Raw genomic sequence first — 20169 nt, 5'->3', positions numbered from 1 at the left:
TAACTTTTAAACAAGTTCAATGCAGAATCCCGTATGCCTAAGTGTTCAAGCTTTTTAATAAGTGTGGGGACACAGACCGTGTCGAAAGCTTTTGCCAGATCCAAAAAGACCCCAATTACTTTATTCCTACCATCTATCTCCCTAGTAATTAATTTTGTAAGTTCAGAAACAGCACCCTCCGTAGAGCGTCCTGATCTGAATCCATACTGCCGCGTTGAGAATAAATTATATTTTTCTAAGAAAGATGCTAGTCGATTATTCATAATTTTTTCAAGAATTTTAGAGATAGATGGTAGGACAGATATGGGTCTGTAATTCTCGACACAGTCTCTGCTACCACCCTTATGTATAGGAGTAATTAATGATGTTTTAAGAGCCTTCGGAAATATGCCTTCAGACAGACATAAGTTACAGACATGGGTTATGATTGGTATTAAAGTTGGAGCTGATTGCTTAAGAATTTTTGAAGAAATGTTGTCAATTCCGGCTGCGGAGTCACTTTTTAATTGTTTAATTATGTTACTAATTTCTGTTTCATCAGTCGCTAATATCCCCATTGAGTTACCTTGTGACACAGATTTCTCACTTTGACCACCTCTTAAGTGTGTTGTCCCTTGTATATTATTTGCTAGGTTTTTACCTACGTTAGCAAAATAGTGGTTCATATAATTTACGGATTCAACAGGGTGTTCTTTTAATTGGAGCAAATTGACGTTGTTAGATTTTTGGGTATTTGTGTATGTAGCTTTCTTAATTATATCCCATGTTTTTTTCATGTTACCCTTAATTTTTTGTAGTTCAGCTCTATGATAATCTTCTCTTAATCTTTTTACTAGATTAGTACAAAAGTTTCTATATCTTTTGTAGGTCAATTTGAGTGTTTCGTTGTTTGGAGATTCTTTTAGATCGAGATGCATCTTATCCCGATTACGTAGACATTGCAAAATACCAGGCGTTATCCATGGCTTGATACCACTCTTATAGGTGTGTTTGACAGTGCGTGAATTTAATTTAATTATTTCTGTAAGTTTTTGAACCAAATAATTAGTAGCTAAATTGGGGTCTTGTGTATGGAGTATGTCATCGAAGTTACATTCTTTAATTTGGTGTGCTATTTGCTTATAGTTTAGTATAGAGCTTAGTCTTTGGGCAGCATAGGGATTTGTTACTTTGTACTTGATATTTATAAGTACTGGATGGTGATCGGTAATGAAGGTATTTAGAACATATGTTGTATTTTGATATTGAGATTTTAGCATTATATGGTCTAAGCAGCTGTCACTGTGGGTAAATGTAGGTATATTATGTGTAGCCAAAATACCGTGGCTGGCCAATAAGTCTAAATATTGAACAGCATTTCTATCTCTTAACGGAGGACAGATATTAATATTAATATCACCCGCAATAATTATGTTAGCAGAGTTATTTATACTGTTTAGCAGAGTGTTGAGAGAATTAAAGAATGGCTCTAGGTTTTTAAATGACGGTGATCTATAAAGTGATATTAAGGAAATATTTTTGTCGAGTTTTAGTAGCATACAGTTTGTATCTACCATAGTTGGTTCAGTTGCTTCTATTTGTAACTCAAATTTTGTATAAATAACTATTCCACCGTTTTGATTAATACAGTTTTCTGTGTGATAAGCCTTATAATTAGGTAGTTGGGGGTATTGCTTATGCGAATATATCCAACATTCTGTTAATATGATTACATCGCATTCGAAACCTAGGCGATGGAGCAGTATTTCTAATTTGTTAAAGTTTTTATTGATACTTCTAATATTCAAAGTTAAGATTTTAAGAGACTTTTCGTTATCTTTTAAAAGTGAGTTACATATTTCTGGAGTACATAATTTTGCATTACAACTGTGTAACACGTCAATATTATTGCATATTATGTCCTGTTGGTCTCTATCCATTACATGGAATGTAGAGTTTGGGTTCTGATATAATATTATTCCTAGATAGCAGAGTTGTTTTTATTTGTAGGTGTGTATAGATTTTAAGCTTAGTATATTGTTTAAGTGTTTGTGGTTGTGTTTGGTGTATGGTATTGTGTGAAATTATAATTATAAAAAATAAATTATTAGTAGTGATAAAAAATGCAATAAAAAATACAATAAAATATAGTAGTGATAGTAAATACGATAGAAATACAAGTTCACTTATAAATAACTCTAGTTTTTTTGTTTTAGTTCTTCGATTTGTCTCTCAGTAACGATTACGATGGGTGCGACACCTTCTGTTTTGCGCATAAGGACTTTACCATTTGTAGTCCAGCAGAAGTGAAACCCAGATTGTTTAGCCGCATCTCGTGCAAGATAATAGAGCCGCTTCGCTTTTGGTGTGAGTAGTTCGGCAACAAAGACAGGAGCCTTATTCCCTTCAATACCAAGAGTAGTGGTGTTCAGCCTATCGGTAGTATTCGATGCATTGTATTTTTTTACTGCTTGTAACATTCTGTTTTTTGAATAAAGTTGTAGTGTACTCTACCACAATAGAGCGTTCTCCATTCGGCTTACGGTTTAATCGGTATACGTCCTTCACAATATTAGCTGGGGGCTGAATGTTAATCTTAGAGTAAATTTTCTCTACGTAGTTAACGAGATCATTCTTTGTTTCACCTTGAGTGGGTGGAATACCTCGAATTTCGATGCAGGTACTTCTCGATTGCCGTTCTAAGTCTTCGAGCTTATATTCTAATTTATTTAAGTAATTATCTCGCTGCAGTTTTTCTTCCTCCAGTGCCTTTATCCTTCCGCTTAAATCTTCACAATTTTTCGCATAAAATTCGAGCGTTTTTTGCATCTCTGCATTCGCCTTACGCATTTCTGAAAGTTCCGTCAGTACTTTCGCCAACATGCCAATCATTTCTTCCTGTTTGTCTAAATATTTTTCACTTTGTTGCGGTGAACAATTAGGTCGTGGACGTTTATTTGGTTTTTCAGCTGCGGTATTAGTGCTCTGCTTTGGTGAGTGTTTCGGTGGTGTGCGCATCATGAGGTTTGTATAATACTCAAAGAATAACTTGAGCAAAAATTAGGGGTACTTGCGCCCTCTATTGGTGATACAACAAAAACTATTGATATGGATCTTTGGTTGGGAGCGTCGTTACGTCTTAGTTCAGCTCTTATCCGTTAGATGGCAGCAGTTGTAGTAGTTCGTTATGATGACTTGCGATTTGAATATTTGATTTTTGATAACTTTTTCTTAAATCACAGTAAACACAGGTTTAATGTTCTACACAGGTAGTGTACTCACTGATGACGTTGATGTAGATGCTATTTTCTAGAAGCATTCACTACCGCTCTCTATTTCACTTCACAAAAGTTCAGAGATTTAAATGTAGTTACTTTAGCTAATCAGTTATATAAGTTCAAGAAAACACTTGCACATGGGGTTCACTTCGTAAGCTACTGATTTCACAACGTTTTTACAAATTTCAATCGGTTTAACTATTTTTAAGTAAAATTATTACGGAGCTGATATCTGTCTCGTTGGCAGGAGCGCCATCTATGATGCCAGATATGATATTATCTAGTACTTTATCTATAAAAATTCAAAATTAAGAAAACGAATTTTTGCCATTTGTTTGCAATACAATTTTTTTACAACAAAAAAATATTAATTTTTTATTCTTTATAAACACCTAGCTTATAAAAAATCTGATTTGCCCCACCCTGGCACAAAACCTGAGTAATTTGCCCCCTCCCCCCCCCCTTGCCCAGAACCTGGATAATTGGCCCCCCGTGGCCAAGAACCTGGGTAATTTGCCCCCCCTGGCCCAAAACCTGGGTACGCCTATGACCACAATATTTTTAGTTACATTTAAGCTATAATTACGTTTGTCATGGCCTTTACCATGTGAAATGGCTGCCAATAATTTTGTTCATGTTCGACCTATATCAAATTTTTTATGTTATATGTTCAGAAGTTTAAATTCCAATTTTGCCGGCCTTTTAACAGGGAATAGGGTAATAGGGGAGAATAGGGATGGGAAGGGAATAGGGTAGGAGATTGGACCTCCGGTAAACTCACTCACTCGGCGAAACACAGCGCTAGCGCTGTTTCACGCCGGTTTTCTGTGAGAACGTGGTATTTCTCCGGTGGAGCCGGCCCATTCGTGCCGAAGCATGGCTCTCCCACGTATGATATCCCAATAGTAAATTTACTACAAAATATTTAAACACTAAAAAATATTTTTTAGTGTTTAAATATTTTGTAGTAAATTTTTGTGCAGGAACCTAGGTAATTACTATTTTAAGCTGAAAAATAACTCAAACATGTTAAATATTTTCGTATTAGAAAATGATTTTGGTATTACGTAAGTATGTATGAGAATTTCGATGGCACCCGGCCCCTTAAAAAGTTAATTTTTCACAGCGGATTTAACAATGTTTTGCATTTTTACTGTTTTTTAGTAAAATTATTATATTTGAAAAGTGAGTACGGTATAATGTTATTGTAATCTTACAACAAAGTGCTGGAAACATATTGTGCCGTTTGTCTGTAAGAAGCCTTAGATTAAGTATTATTATTATTTGGTTCCCAGTATTAAGAAGACCTAAGACTGAAAATACCTATCAATACATATTTTTAAAACTTATATCTTTTTTTTAATCCCATATTAGTTTTTCTAGTGCTAGTTTTAACTATAGCTCGATGTGACAACTAGTTTTATCTGAAAATCAAATATGTCAGTGGTAAATTCTAGTTTTAACTGATTATTTCTAGTTTTAACAAAGGCATTAAGTTATAACTAGTTTTAACTAGGGAAAACGAGTTCTAACGAAAAATGGGTTTTAACTGAACAATAATATTATGCACACAACCTTCCTGAGGATGTTTGAGTCTGTATCTTTTAGGTTAGTGTCATATTTTATCCTTTAATATTTTGGTAATACTTTGAATGTACATTGTCAGGTGTTCCTTCCAGGCAATATCTGATGGATCGCATGGGAATATTTTTTTGTCTGCGTCACTGAGAGATCTGTAGAGAGTCAACACATTTTCGTTCTTGAATATCCACGAGTTTCTGTAGAAGTAGTTAGTCTTTAATAGCGCCCCCATCAAATTCTTCTGCGAACGAACTTGCCTGAAAATAAACATAATAATTAATATATTATAAAAGTAAAATAATTTAAAAATGTAATGTATATTTTTATTGGCATTTACAATAGGCATGGCGACAATTTTTTTTCTGGTGGGTAAGTAAAGAAGCGCTTACAAGGGCAACAATTACGGCAATAATGGGCATTGTCCAAAAAGAATCACATGTACTTTTTATATTTTTTTTTCGTTATAATAGGGTATTTTAAGAATATAAATTAAATGATTTTGAAATTCATTGGCTAGTTTTTTCTCAATAAATTTTTAAAGTTTCGCTCTGACGTCATCATCGGCGGACAATTGACCTCTGAGTATGTTTTAAATTTCCTTTCAATCTTATTTATAATGGCTGGTTCGTCAAATGCAAGTTCTCATTATGTGAAAGCTGATACGAGAAGCTTACCAAAAGTTCGAAACGTGATGTTGGTCGAATTTATTGCTAATTTAACGCCATTGAAGGTCAAACAAAGGTTAAACATATTTGTTCAAAAATATAAGTAACTAATGGGTATTTTTTTCGTTTAAATACAGAAAAACGATCGCTGACCTTATTTCTCGAAATGTTTTTGTAATGAGCAAAATTAAAAAAAAAATGGACAATCCCCATTGCCCAGCGACACGAATGGACCGATCTGGAGCAATTAGTGGAGCAATTTGGAGCAATTTCAATAAATTGCGGCAATTATATCGCGATATTGCTCGAGATATCTCATATCGGTCAATGTCGCCGATGCGAATTGATGAATATCCGATGGGCTCGTGTATTGTATGACAGTATTGCCTAGTAACTAGTTGATGAAGTTGCGCCATATCGCTCAATTGTTTTGCGATGTATTGCGCAATATTGCTGCTTGTTGCCGAAAATTGCTTGATGTAGTCGTGACGTCAAAGTTGACGAGAATTGAGTGGAGTGGAGCAATTTTAGTTGCCCGTATAAGCGTACCTTTAAGGACCATTCAAAAATAGAAACATTGGTGAAAAAATGACTCCGACAGCTTAAAAACTCTCCAAAATACCACAATTCAAAGCTCACATAAAATAGACCTTCCCGAAACGCTCCAAACTAAATGTTAGCTAACTATGACGTCACGCCTAGCTAGATTGTACGCATCGCCGGAATATTTTTTGTTCGATAGCTATATTAAATATTGCGTTTATGAAAGTGGTTTCATAAAAAAAATTATAAATGGGCATTGTCCATCACATGTACTTTTTATATTTTTTTTCGTTAAAATAGGGTATTTTAAGAATACAAATTAAATAATTTTGAAATACATTGGCTAGTTTTTTCTCAATAAATTTTTAAAGTTTCGCTCTGACGTCATCATCGGCCGCCGATTGACCTCTGCATATGTTTTAAATTTCCTTTCAATCTTATTTATAATGGCTGGTTCGTCAAATGCAAGTTCTCATTATGTGAAAGCTGATACAAGAAGCTTATCAAAAGTTCGAAACGTAATGTTGGACGAATTTATTGCTAATTTAACGCCATTGAAGGTCAAACAAAGGTTAAACGTATTTGTTCAAAAATATAAGTAACTAATGGGTATTTTTTTCGTTTATATACGGAAAAACGATCACTGACCTTATTCCTCGAAATGTTTTTGATATGAGCAAAATTAAAAAAAATGGACAATCCCCATTGCATAACTTATCGAATGGTATACAAAAATTAAGAACTATTATAATATTTTAAATTCAATAAAACCTCCATATTATACAAATACAACTTTAACAACTTACTTACCTTGACTGTCGGCCAAGAATTCTGTTCCATGTATCAACAAAATAAGCTGGCATAACCCTCATTAAGTACATTACGGTGTACCAGACTAGCTTCGAATCCGTAAAGAATAGGCTTGGGTGTAACGGTTTATCTGAAAAAAATCATACTTATATTACATACATACGTGTTGAATTGATAACCTCCTTTTTTTGAAGTCGGTTAAAAATGTAGGGTTGCCGTGCGATAAATGAATTTTGGCGCAACGAAGTCTTGGGCGTCATCTACCTTTTTTTTTTTGACATGGGGAAATGCTTTACGCGTCCCCGGCAATACAAAGTGTAGATATATTTTGTACAAAATATGCGAAAAGAATATTTTGTACTACTAACTCAGACCAAATAAAAAGTATTTGGTCTGAGCCTACTAATTTAATTTTTGTAAACACTGGGCGTCATCTACCTAGTGTTTACAAAAATTAAATTAGTAGGCTCAGACATTTTATTTGGTCTGATAACTCAGACCAAATAAAATGTAGGGCAAAATATTCTTTTCGCATATTTTGCACAAAATATATCTACACTTCGTAGTTCGTACCGGTCAACCGTATACTTACTAGACATAAGGCTATAGCTATAACTACGGTAAAGTTCTGAAGACAGTGGTATGTAGTTTTACTTATTACACCATTCCGATTTGTTTCAAATTAAATTTTAAATAATAAAAAAAACCAGTACCAAAATAGTATGCATGTGCCATTTTATTCGTCATGAAGCTTAAGAGGATACACCAGGGGCTAGAGAAATGAAAAAAAAAGTACGTGTAATATCTATAGCTGTCTCCCTTACCTCAAGCCGTATACGCAGAACGCGATAGAGACAACTGCAGAAAATCAACGATTCGTTGTCCCCTGATTCCTTCTGTAAAACTTAACGAATTTAAGTACTTTTTTCATTAAAGATTAAAGAAAGGCTTTAGCTGTGTTCCTATGTTTTATTTTTTTTTGTATAATCTAGCCAAATCTGTTTTCTGGATGTTTGAACACAGCGGAAAATCTGGTAATTTTTTTTGGGTTTTTGAACGTTCATATCTTATTTAATAATTAAATTATGAAAAAAAAGAAAACATAGGGACATTGTATAAGTGGCCGTAGATATTCAGGTTTTTTTTTAACTCTACTAGCATTATCCAGGGAGGAAACAGGGGACAACGTTTGTATGGAAAAAAGGGCGGTGTGGACTCCTCTTAAGAGCTTTTACCGATAATTTATGTGCATTTCATCGCTGAGTCTAACATCCAATTAATAGACTCTTTACAACCAAACAACTTTGAAATCAAACTTACTAAAGTAGGAACGGGCGATAGATGTCATGTCTTCGAATATCAGCGGATTGTTAGAGGACGATGCACTGTTATATACCACCAATCCTTTTGACCTACAACCAACTGAATACTTTAGAAGGTGGCGCCAGTTCTTGCTCAAAAAATAGCAATCGGTCAGATACTTGACCGATTGCTTGTTTTTTTTTCTCTGTTTCTTACCTAGCAGCATTTGCGGCAGCAACAATGATCAAATTGCATACATAGTCCGCCGGGATGAAATCTTGTATGTTTTTTCTCCTCGAGTACAGTATAGGGGTGACATTACCAATGTAATATAAAACGAGTGAATGAGCGTTGACACAACTGAGAAAACCTTCGGCAGGTTCCTTCAAACAGCAGGAGACTGAAACAAAATCACCTTAACTTCAAAATCATTTAATAAAGACATAAATAAATAAGTTAACATAGAAATATTATAATATTAGTGTTATAGAAAAACATAAGAGCGCCATCTTTGAACGCACGTGAACATTTGTGAATGTCCTTGTTGACGTCCGTAGGTTAATAATTTAGGTAATGTTGAAAGTGTTCTCGTCAAAAATCACATATTAATATTTCAAGTAAGTAATAAAAGGTTTTAATTTCAATTATTATTTCGTAACTACCTCTATAAAAACCTTCCTTTTTACAGTCATGTTACGAATAGATAATTTCAGTATTTAACTAAGTTTGTGTAGGTTTTCTATAGATGTCGCTGCTAAACATATCCATAGTAATATTATAAATGCGAAAGTGTGTCTGTCTGTCTGTCTGTCTGTCTGTTACCTCTTCACGCCCAAACCGCCCAACCGATTTTGCTGAAATTTGGCATGGAGATACCTTGAGTCCCGGGAAAGGACATAGGATACTTTTTGTCCCTGAAAAATGTACGGTTCCCGCGCGATAAACGAGTTTTGGCGCAACGGAGTTGCGGGCGTCATCTAGTACCTATTAAAACTGGATAGTGATTAAACGAGTGACTATAAATTTCATAAATTGTGTCAAAATAATTAATTTGGGTTATAGAATTACTAAGTGAGCGACTGACTGTGAGTGACGAGAAATCAACAGAACAGCAATTACTTACTTACAAAGACATTAATTTGAGTTACTTACTTAAAATACAAAATGAGCAACTTCATAATATTTGAGCGACCTAATATCTGTTTGAGTGTCAACGGTACGTCCTGCATTTTTTCAATGATTAGCAAAATATGTATTTTTATACTGAGCGGCATTTTATCTAAAATGAAGTGTTTCGGATACAAAAACCACTTTGAAAAATACACTAATGAGCAGAGTAGATAATACCTATAATAAGCTCACATTTTTTAAAATTAATATGGAAGAAACACTATTCTAAATTAGCTAAGAAATTTTATTATTAAAATTTACGGGTACTTATATAGGTAAAACAATATACTCTGTAAAAATAAAGTAATAATATGCATTTACCTCACAGAGATAGATCAAGATCTTGATCTATGTCTATGTCTGTGATTTACCTAAATTAAATGTTACAAAAATAAAATAAGACGCTTCGGTTAACTAAAAAAAATAAAAACTTATTCTTCTTCTACGTCTGCAGCCCAACTCACCTGAATGCAATGATTCGTCGCCCCACCCCCATTCGAATTCTTGCGCATTTAACAATCTTTTTTTTTCAATCAATTATTTTTATTAAAAACGTATCAAAATAAAAAACATAAGCCCTCAAAAAGAATATCATATCAGTAACCAACAATATATTTCTTCAATAAAGCAGCTTACAAAACTTTGCTCAAAGTATTAAAGTATATTTTGTATAAATTAATATTTATATATACTTATATACTTAATATAAGTAATATTTATATTAAGTATATAAGTATTTGTAAAAATAATATTCAATAAAGCAGCTTACAAAACTTTGCTCAAAGTGAACTTTTTAGTAGTTCGTAATGACCTCACTTAGAAAAATCTATCTTAATATTGAAGTTACCCTCTCTGTATTTCCAGTACTCACTTAGTAATGTAGTCGCTCAGATAAAAATTTAATATCTGAAATGGATTAATCACAATCCACTTTCTGTAAGCTCGTTCTGGATTTTATTATTAAACAATATTCGCCGTTGCTTTAGTTAATTTTTCGCTTACCTACTCAAATTCATACCGCTCAATCATCATCATCATCATGTCATCATCAGTCGCAAAGTTATTTTTTATTCGCTCGTTTTATAATTATTATTCCCCTTAAAATTGGTTTAATATTTTGATCGTCACGTCCTTCATAAGTCATGAAGGACGTGTCGATCAAAATATTAAACCAATTAAACACTGTCCTTACCCATTGTTGGTCTTACAATGGCCACAGGTAAATTTTCGCTCTCTTCGGCCACAAGACTCTCAGCTAGATGCTTAGAAAACACATACGTGTTAGTGGCGCCACCTGTAAAGTTTAATACAATATTTCCTTAATTCTTATTCAGATTTAGTACTATACTATTACGTTTTTTAGGGTTCCGTAGCCAAATGGCAAAAACGGAACCCTTATAGATTCGTCATGTCTGTCTGTCTGTCCGACCACTTGACTGTCACAGCCACTTTTCTCCGAAACTATAAGAGCTATACTATTGAAACTTGGTAAGTAGATGTAGTCTGTAAACCGCATTAAGATTTTGATACAAAAATGGAAAAAATATGAAAAATTTTAGGGGTCCCCATAGGTACAACTGAAACAAATTTTTTTTTCATTTAACCTATGCGTGAGGGGTATATATGGATAGGTCTTAAAAAATTATATTGAAGTTTCTAATTTAAATTTTCTCTAACCTGAATAGTTTGCGAGAGAGACTCTTCCAAAGTGGAAAAATGTGTGTCCCCCCCTCTAACTTCTAAAGTAGGTTTAAGATAAGTCTAAAAATACATCATGTACATTACTATAAAAACTAACAACGAAAATCGGTTTGAACGAGATCTAGCAAGTAGTTTTTTTATACGTCATAAATGGTAAACCTTAAATTAACTTTCATTAAATAAACTGAAATATAAAAATAAATTAAAAATCTTTTAATTTCATAAAAATAAACCTTATTGCTGCTGCGGAACCCTTCATGGGCGAGTCCAACTCGCACTTGGCTGGTTTTCTTTAATACTTCCAATTATAAATCTGGCATAATCAAGAGTTAAGGAATTTTCGAAAGTAAAATACTTAAAAGGTAGGTATTTATTTGTTAAATGAATTATGAATTCAGAACAATTATTTATCTTATATCTTTAAACGAGCAATTCTTGTACATATGTAATTAATATCTCGGAATCGGCTCCAACGATTTTCATGAAATTTAGTATACAGGGGGTTTCGGGGGCGATATCTAGGAATCATTTTTAGAAAATGTCATTTTCATCGAATACCGAGCAAAGCTCGGTCAAATAGCTAGTAATATTTTAATTGAGGATCAACTTTATTATATTAATCCTTCAGTTGCGGATTCTTGGAAAACATGCTATTGTATTGTATTGTTCTCGCGACCACCGATTATCTTATGGGGCTTGAAGGAATATTATACTCGTAAGACTTAAAAAGTAATATGGTTTATCCAAGATATAAAATATACATACCCAATAAATCTGAATCTATATTACCATCTTTACATTTTTCTAAAGTGTTATTTATGTTAGCTATAACAGATTTTACATTTGGCACTTTGTAGACAGTCTCTTCTACATCATTATTTTCTTCATCGGCTACACAGTATGCCGTAGACACGTGGACCAAAGCCTACAAACAGATTATCTTGGTAAAGTAAGACTGGGTTGCACCAGCTAACTTTAACTTTAACTGCAACTTTAACTTTAACTACAGTGCAAAATGTCAAATCTTTGGTTAAAGTTAAATATGGCGGCCTTACCTCCGCTCATACGTGAATTTCTCCGGTTAAAGTTAAAGCTAAGGGACGCCATATTTAAGTATAAAAATAACTTTAGTTAAACTTTAACTTTAACCACGCCTCTGGTGCAGCCCAGCCTAAATAATCCGCAACCTTATTCTTGGGTTTGGAAGTTAGCAAAAGCAGGCAGGCGGCTGACATGAAAAACCATTACTATGATCTCATGGAGCCATATGCACCCACAACAAAATTAATCAGGAAAAAGGTGACAGGAGTATCTACCTATTATTAATATTGATTGTGTTGAAATTTCTTTCGTCGATTTTTTGTTTATATTTGATGTTTTTGCTTATATAAAGAAAAACAAACCTCTATATTCTTCAACTTCTTTGCTATTCTAAGAACGTCCCCCGTCCCATTAACATTATATGACATCGCCTGTTGTAATGGCTCATTAAAACTTAATGTAGCTGCTAAATGAATAATAATTGAAGCCTCATTGGTTATTTTTTCTAGGTCTCTTGTGTGTATGCCCAAATTAGGGGAACCTAAAGAACCTACGACTGGTACTAGTTTTGATTCCACTTTTCCTTTATTAAGTCTATTAAATGATGAGTCCTGAAATAGATGAATTTACTGTTAATTTATTTTAATGCTATAGTTATAGTAAGATATATTTTAAAATATTACATTATGTAACAATAAAAGCAAATTTATTTTATGGACAAAAAACACGTAACGCCATCTATCAATGGTACAGCGTATTACATGATTCTTATAAAGGCGCGGATCCACCGCGGCGCACGCTGTGCACGGCCACGCGGTACGCGGATTTATTTCTTTACCACGTGGGTCAACGTTTCCACTGCAGCACACGCTATACGAACACGTTACTCACGACTATGTTCACTAGTTTACAGTCTCTTAGCTTCCGTGTCTCCCGTGTACAGCATGCGTAGCGTGGCCTGCGTTGAGCTACGAGTGCACCTTATTCGAGCAAGCTACATGAGTCATTTTGTACATAGCGTGTTCGTGGGTTGCAGTGGACATATTCACATCATATATTTTCTTGCAAAGCGAAGCTTGACGCACGTGCGTAGTCTCAGTGCGCTGCGGTGGATCCGCGTCTTTAAACAAAGATTTTAGTCACTAGGGACTAGGGACATCATAAGACAATTTGTTAATTTATTTCTGTTACCCAAAGTCAATAAAAATTTGGCTTACTGTTATCATAGTTTGAATGCGTTTCTTTGCATGTTCCTCTGAGTCAGCTCGCATTAGCATGAAGATTTTTTCAATGTCTGGACAGCTATAAAGTAATTTTTCTATTATCAACTGTAAAAAACAATAAAAGTAGAATTAAGTAACTATAGTATGTATAAAGATTTTAGAATACATATATGTAATATGATATATTTAATTTATTAGACTTCTAGACTAGAATATCTTAAAATAACGTTTAGATTTGTATCTGATGAATACTTATTTAATATTATACCTTTCCAATAGATCCAGTACCTCCAGTTATAAATATAGATTTTCCCTTATAAAATTCAGGAATCGACACACCATAATGGTTTTCAGTTTTTGTCCGAATGTCCTTTAATCTGGAAAAAATAAATTACGATCTATTATTAGATATTCTGAATAAGTTTTCAAATATTTTTTATTCCCCTATTTGTAAGCTTTTGTGATTTGTAAGGATATATTATTACTTTTTTGTATTTTTTTCTGATTGTTTTAAATTTTTAATATATTATTATGATAAATACTTATAATTCATCTTGAATTTTCACAACTCCTAAACCTAACACGATTGTTTGTTTGTATCTATACATCTATAATCTATATGTAACTATTATAAAAAAGTCGCTTTTTTCCCTCATGTCCCTTTGTTCCCTTTAATCTTTAATACTACGCAACGGATTTTGATGATTCTTTCAGTGTTAGATAGCTCATTTATCGAGGAAGGTTATAGGCTATATTTTATCACGCTAATACTAATAGGAGCGAAGAATTAGAGGAAAATGTGGAAAAAACGGGGAAAATTATTTGAAAGGGCTAACTTGAACGCGCTAATCTCAGGAACTTCTGGTCCGATTTGAAAAATTATGTCAGTGTTAGCCCATTTATTGAGGAAGGCTATGCGCTATACCTATGTTATCATGCTAACTCTAATAGGAGAATGTGGAAAAACAGGGGAAATTATTTAAAAGGGCCTATATCGCGAACTACTGAAGCAATTTTTATGTTATTTGGCACAGATAAGAAGTAGACCAAGTGAAGGATCATAGGCTACGGATTTTAATATTTTTTTCAGTGGCTATATATTTTTTACCCATGCGACGCCGGGGCGGGTCGCTAGTATTGTAATGTTGTAAATACCCTACTATTTTATTTATTGTTAAAACCACAATATCTAGAAATATATTATTTTAAAATATTACCTCTGTATCGTGATCCAGCCATTACAGGATTTTGAAACATGTTTAAGTATTGAATGCATTGTATTTCAGTTCAACGTCATAGACCCTTTTCTGTAAAATCACAAAAAGATAAAATATGCAATTTATTGTTATGCTAGAAGAAACCAAGATTCAATCTTATATCTTATATACTCTAAATACATTTAGATTTACCTAACCAATACACCTAGCTAATTGAATTTGCTATGTCTATTTGCTTTAAAATACTTTTTTTTGCAATTTGCTTTAAAATACGTTTTTTATTATTAATATCAAGGTACACGTCATATAATTAAGTATTTGTTGAAATTTCAAGTGTCTAAATGTTGCCATTATGGATCATGAGCCAAAAAGGCCAAATAATCACGTTTGTTGTATGGGTGCCCCCTTAATTTTTTTTTGTTTTTAGTATTTTTGTTCTAGCGGCAAAAGAAATACACAATATGTGAAAATTTCAGAAGTCTAGCTGTGCATTTCTCCGGATTTGGATTATTTAGTTGATTCCCTGGTACATTTTTATTTCTGCATATTTTTTAAAATCAATAATCGCATATTATTCTTAAGTGAACTATAAAAATAATTATCTATTTGGGCCCTTTTTCACTTAACAATTTTAGAAGATATTTTGATTTAAATTTTTCTAACCTAGGGAATCAACAAAGTTAATAGAAAAAAGCTATTTCAGCTTAATAAACATAATATTCAATTTAAATATAAACATGTTTAACATTGTCTACAAACTAAACTTGTTCGTTAAAACCAAATACAATCAATGGGAAATTAATTTATTTGAAATATTCTGACTTTAAGAAAAAATGTTTTTTATATATTTTACTTATTGGTGTCATTTATTTGTATCAGTATATGAAGATAATGTAATTTATTTTAACAAAAATAAACAGATATGTACCAATTAGAATAAATAAATGTAAAATATTTTGATCCCCTACTTAAAATACCCAGGGAATCATCAAAATGAAAGTAGAGGGAATCAATAAAAAGTTAGTTTTTCCTGAGGTGTACAAAAACTGTGCATGTAGATTAAACAATAAATAGTCTAACTAAAAACCATACTCATTATCGTCGTTTACATCGTGTCTAAGCAAACTTAACTTTGGAAATGACATTGTAATTAGCGAATAGGGGTTCAATTGTGTAAGGAACCAAGGTTGAGGGAATCAGATATTTTCCTTTGTAACTCGGAAATGGAGCAACGAATTATGTGACCTCCTTCCATGATGTTAAGAGGGCTACCGAAGCTCCCGTCCTGCGCACCCGCAACCACGTACTTCTTATAACTAGGGAGGTACGAGCCTCCAAGTGAAGCGTATAGGGAATCACTATGTGAGCCAGGACAAATCTTAAAATGACTTTTTCTATTTATATAACGATATATACGTTTATATACAATTGTTTTATAAATATTTTGTTTATACTCTTACGATTTATTTACTTTGAAATTAAAATTTCATCGTATTTGTGGGATTTTTTTGGGAATTTATAGTGAATTCTGGGGACAGGACACGTCCAGGGAATCAATTTTTCGACCTTTAAATTAATTTTAATTATATTTACAATTAAGTTTTACTACAGAACCTAAGTGTCCCAGTTAGATCACACCTTATATTACTATAAAAAAAATACAAAGGTCTCCATATGTAACTCTGCGGGTAGTTCATAGGTCCGGACAACTAAATTTTGCGGTTTGGAGAATCAGCCAGCTATAGCGGTTCTTGAGATACAGCCTGGAGATAGACAGACAGACGGACCGACAGCAAAGTCCCGTCCATTTGGTCCCGTTTTTACCCTTTGGGTACGGAACCCTAGAAAGGAGAGCCAAGTTCAATACAAATATTATGCTTGTTTAAGGACTTCGCCGTAAAAATAATGGAGATCTAAATGAGTGCCAAGTTCTATGGAAAATCGAAATATTAAGTATGTATTTATACGAACCAAATAACATTATGAACAATTTTACCTGTTTGTGGCCTTTACATGCCAGGCACTTTAAAACTTTCTTAAAGTATTAGACTTTGAGGGTGTTTAGCAGTGGGAAGCAACTGTCAAAAATGTGCACTGGAAGTCGAGATTCCTTCAGTTACCGCGAAGAATATAAGCTATGAAATTGAGCTTTACTCTTTCTGGAACGTCAGGTAGACCTTCAGAACTGGATAGTGGATACCTCCTATTGTAACCGAGACCGAAACTCCACGCTGGTCGTTCTTACCTCTGAAAAGGCCACAAACAGGTAAACTTTCAGCTTTAGGAAACTGAGGACAGTCTGGCCGTCGCAGGCTCTTGGTCCATCAGAGAAGTTGATTCCTAGGCAGATGGCGGACTTAAATAATTTGGTCGAGTAAGGGTCAATTTATACTAGCGCAGAGTCGAAGCGCATCGAAGCGAATTATTAAAACTGAACATAAAAAATTCAACCTTAACTCAAAAGCGTTAACGCACTTTATTACTTCTGAGAATTTAAAAAGCGTTGGTCAGGCGCATCGACGCGAATTTGAGTCGATGCGCCCGACCAACGCTGATTGGCCTCGCAGAAGTAATGTGTGCGTTACGCTCTGGAGTTAAGAGGAGTCCACATCGCCCTTTTTTCCATACAAACGTTGTCCCCTGTTCCGTCCCTGGATAATGCTAGTAGAGTTATAATTTTTATCCTGAATACCTACGGCCACTAATACAATGTCCCTATGTTTTCTTTTTTTCATAGTTTAATTATTAAGTAAGATATAAACGTTCAAAAACCCGTTATGGACAGATTTTCCGCTGTGTTCAAACATCCAGAAAACAGATTTGGCTAGATTTTACAAAAAAAAAAAAAAACAGGAACACAGCTCAAGCCTTTCTTTAATATTTAATGAAAAAAGTACTTAAATCGGTTAAGTTTTGGAGAAGGAATCAGGGGACAACGAATCGTTGATTTTCTGCAGTTGTCTCTATCGCGTTCTGCGGTATAGGCTTGAGGTAAGGGAGACAGCTATAGATATTACACGTACGTTTTTTTTTCATTTCTCTAGCCCCTGGTGTATCCTCTTAAGGTTGAATTTTCTGTGTTCAGTTATTGGGAATCCGCTTCGCTTCGCTTCGACTCTGCGCTATTATAAATTGACCCTTAGTCAAACCCATCCGACCGATCACAGCTAACCATAAAGTTAATATACCTAGCGGAATAGAAAAACAAAGGCCGGAGCAAGCGAGATGTTACTATCAGTAATACTGCGTTGTAGAAAGAAACGTGTGATACATGACAGCAGAACTCTTTTTTTGACGTCCAGTCGGCACTTTTCGGCACGTTGACAATTTATTCTCATAAAAGATGCTTGTGTAAGTGTATACGTATACATATTTTTACACACAGATGTAAATCAATTTCGGTTTCGTTTGACAGCTGGCGATTGTTGCTCTATCTCACTGACTTCCATTATACAAGTACGCTCGACTTATGATACCCTTTGAAATGACTGCTGTTTTTTATTCTTATTTGAAGCGGAATCAGCGCCCCCAATGCGGGGGAAGAGAACTAAATCTGACGTAACTTGCAAATGGCCGCTTGATCGTTATTGTTGTCATCACTAGTATTAGTTCCAAGTGCTCTCACTACTGCTATCAACGCCAATATGGCGACTTTCAAACGTCATGTTTAGGTCAGATTTAGTTCTCTTCCCCCGCATTGGGGGCGCTGATTCTGCTTCAAATAGGCACAACAAACAGGTGGGTATCATAAGTCCAACGTACTTGTATAATGGAGGTCAGTGCTCTATCTATATGCAGCTAACATTGAATTGACATTATTAGTCGCCCACATGACGTAGGTCCGTCAACAGCATAGTAATCAATTGCTTCAATGGTACCAAGCATAGACTTAATATATACTGTATCAAGTTACTATTCGTGATTTAAGGCCAGTGCACACCGAGATGAGCTTGTGTGGACACATTATCTATGTTATGCGGCCGATTTCCTTTATATGCGGCGACCGGACTTTTGGCTTGGATAACAGTACAATATTATGTTGAGTTGATAATGTCTTAAGGCGGGGATTAATCTCAATCAAAAACGATAACCTTGCACACAACCAAAGACCAAGCGTATACGCATCGCAATAAGATTCATTTTAGCTTAGCATAAAACTACAGGTTCTCGGGCGGATCTTCTCTATTTTTCATGTTTTTTTTAAATATCTTTGGAAATAAATATTAAGAAACAAAATTGTTCGGTTAAAGAATTTTTAATATAGATTTACTAACAATTTATTCAAATAAAATGTACAATTATCCTAGTTAATACTTATATTTCGATGAAATAGAGTTTTTTCGGAGGTAAGTTTGTAAATTAATTACAGCCAAAGTATTACGTTTTATTAAAATGTTTATGGTTTAAGGCATTTTGAATATTGTGCTTTATATCTCATATTTTTTAACACTTCGTTATTATATTGGAACTAGGTAAACCGGGAGTCGCGGAATAACAAATTGGGGTTTATCCTCGCCTTAAAGTAAACGAGGTTAATCTACGTCTATTATTATATTAGAAAACAAGACAACATTACAAACAGCTTATCACAGTTTACATAAAGTTTATTAAGTACTAGCGACCCGCCCCGGCTTTGCACGAGTATAAAATACTAGATGTCCCGCGCGGCTTCGCCCGCGTAAATTAGGAATTTTACTGAAATCGTAATACAAAAATTCAAAAAAAATTCACGTAGTCTACTCTATTTAAATTATTGCTTCAGTAGTTCGTGAGATAAACCCTTTCTAATCATTTTCCGTTTTAACCACATTTCTTCTGTTTCTTCGGTCCTATTAGTTTTAGCGTGATAAAATAGCCTATAGCCTTCTTTGATAAATGAGCTATCTAACACTGAATTTTTTTTTAATCGGACCAATATTTCCTGAGATTAGCATATTCAATCAAACAAACAAATATTTTTTAAATCGCTTGACAAAATCGAATCTTGATCTAAATTACTAAGAAAAGTACCAATAATAGGTTCATATAGGCTCATAATCATGGTATGCATATAAGGTATAATATGGTAGTGATGATGATGATGAATGTAATTTGCATAGTAGCATATGCTTTCCGTTCTTCAAACAATGCCGAAACTCCCAAACATGTATGTATAAGGAATCAGGAGTTCTCTCAGCACATTCCCAACCCAATCATGGTAACCTTGGTGCAAAATCTTACTTGTTGGTAGCATATGCTTAGACTACTTCTCACGAAACCGAAGTCACCACATGTTTCCCTATAAATTTTGAGGAGTTCCCTCGATTACTATATACCAAAAGAAAAATTTTGAAAATTGGTTTACAAACGGCGGAGTAATCGTTGAACATAAGAAAACGAACATAACACCTCCCCCATTTTGAAAGTCGGTTAAAATTGTAGCCTATGTGTTATTCTGATGTATAAGCTATATTATTGTAAAGTTTCATTAAAATCCGTTCAGTAGTTTTTGCGTGAAAGAGTAACAAACATCCATACATCCACACATCCATACATCCACACATCCATACATCTATGCATCCAAACAAACTTTCGCCTTTATAATATTAGTAGGACAAAGAAAATTATGACATTTTTTCGCGATAAAAACTATCATAATAATATTATTGTGGTGGTTCGG

The 20169-nt window shown here is 34.0% G+C and overlaps 1 protein-coding gene across 1 annotated transcript; it reads right to left on the bottom strand.

Annotated features, from left to right (window-relative positions):
• Nucleotides 1-4819: 4819 nt before the first annotated feature.
• Nucleotides 4820-14588, bottom strand: LOC121738329 (putative fatty acyl-CoA reductase CG5065). Its single transcript, XM_042130310.1, has 10 exons — nt 14511-14588; nt 13562-13670; nt 13288-13398; nt 12433-12681; nt 11795-11954; nt 10521-10622; nt 8375-8558; nt 8177-8268; nt 6857-6986; nt 4820-5095 (listed from the first exon to the last, which is right to left on the bottom strand). Exons 1-10 carry the CDS (start codon nt 14567-14569, stop codon nt 4873-4875), a joined length of 1419 nt encoding a protein of 472 aa, XP_041986244.1. The 5' UTR covers nt 14570-14588; the 3' UTR covers nt 4820-4872.
• Nucleotides 14589-20169: the final 5581 nt, after the last annotated feature.

The sequence above is a fragment of the Aricia agestis genome, chromosome 2 (assembly GCF_905147365.1).
Source record: "Aricia agestis chromosome 2, ilAriAges1.1, whole genome shotgun sequence".
Lineage (NCBI taxonomy): Eukaryota > Metazoa > Arthropoda > Insecta > Lepidoptera > Lycaenidae > Aricia > Aricia agestis.
This window is presented reverse-complemented; position numbering and strand designations above follow the sequence as displayed.

Bases quoted from the DNA above. Each gene is read 5' to 3' on its own strand.
- LOC121738329 (XM_042130310.1), bottom strand. From the start codon at position 14,569: ATGCATTCAATACTTAAACATGTTTCAAAATCCTGTAATGGCTGGATC. The intron at 12,682-13,287 runs GTAAGCCAAATT...CATCTATTTCAG, and splicing joins GCATTCAAACTATGATAACA to GACTCATCATTTAATAGACT. The intron at 6,987-8,176 runs GTAAGTTTGATT...GATTTTTTTCAG, and splicing joins TATCGCCCGTTCCTACTTTA to ATAAACCGTTACACCCAAGC.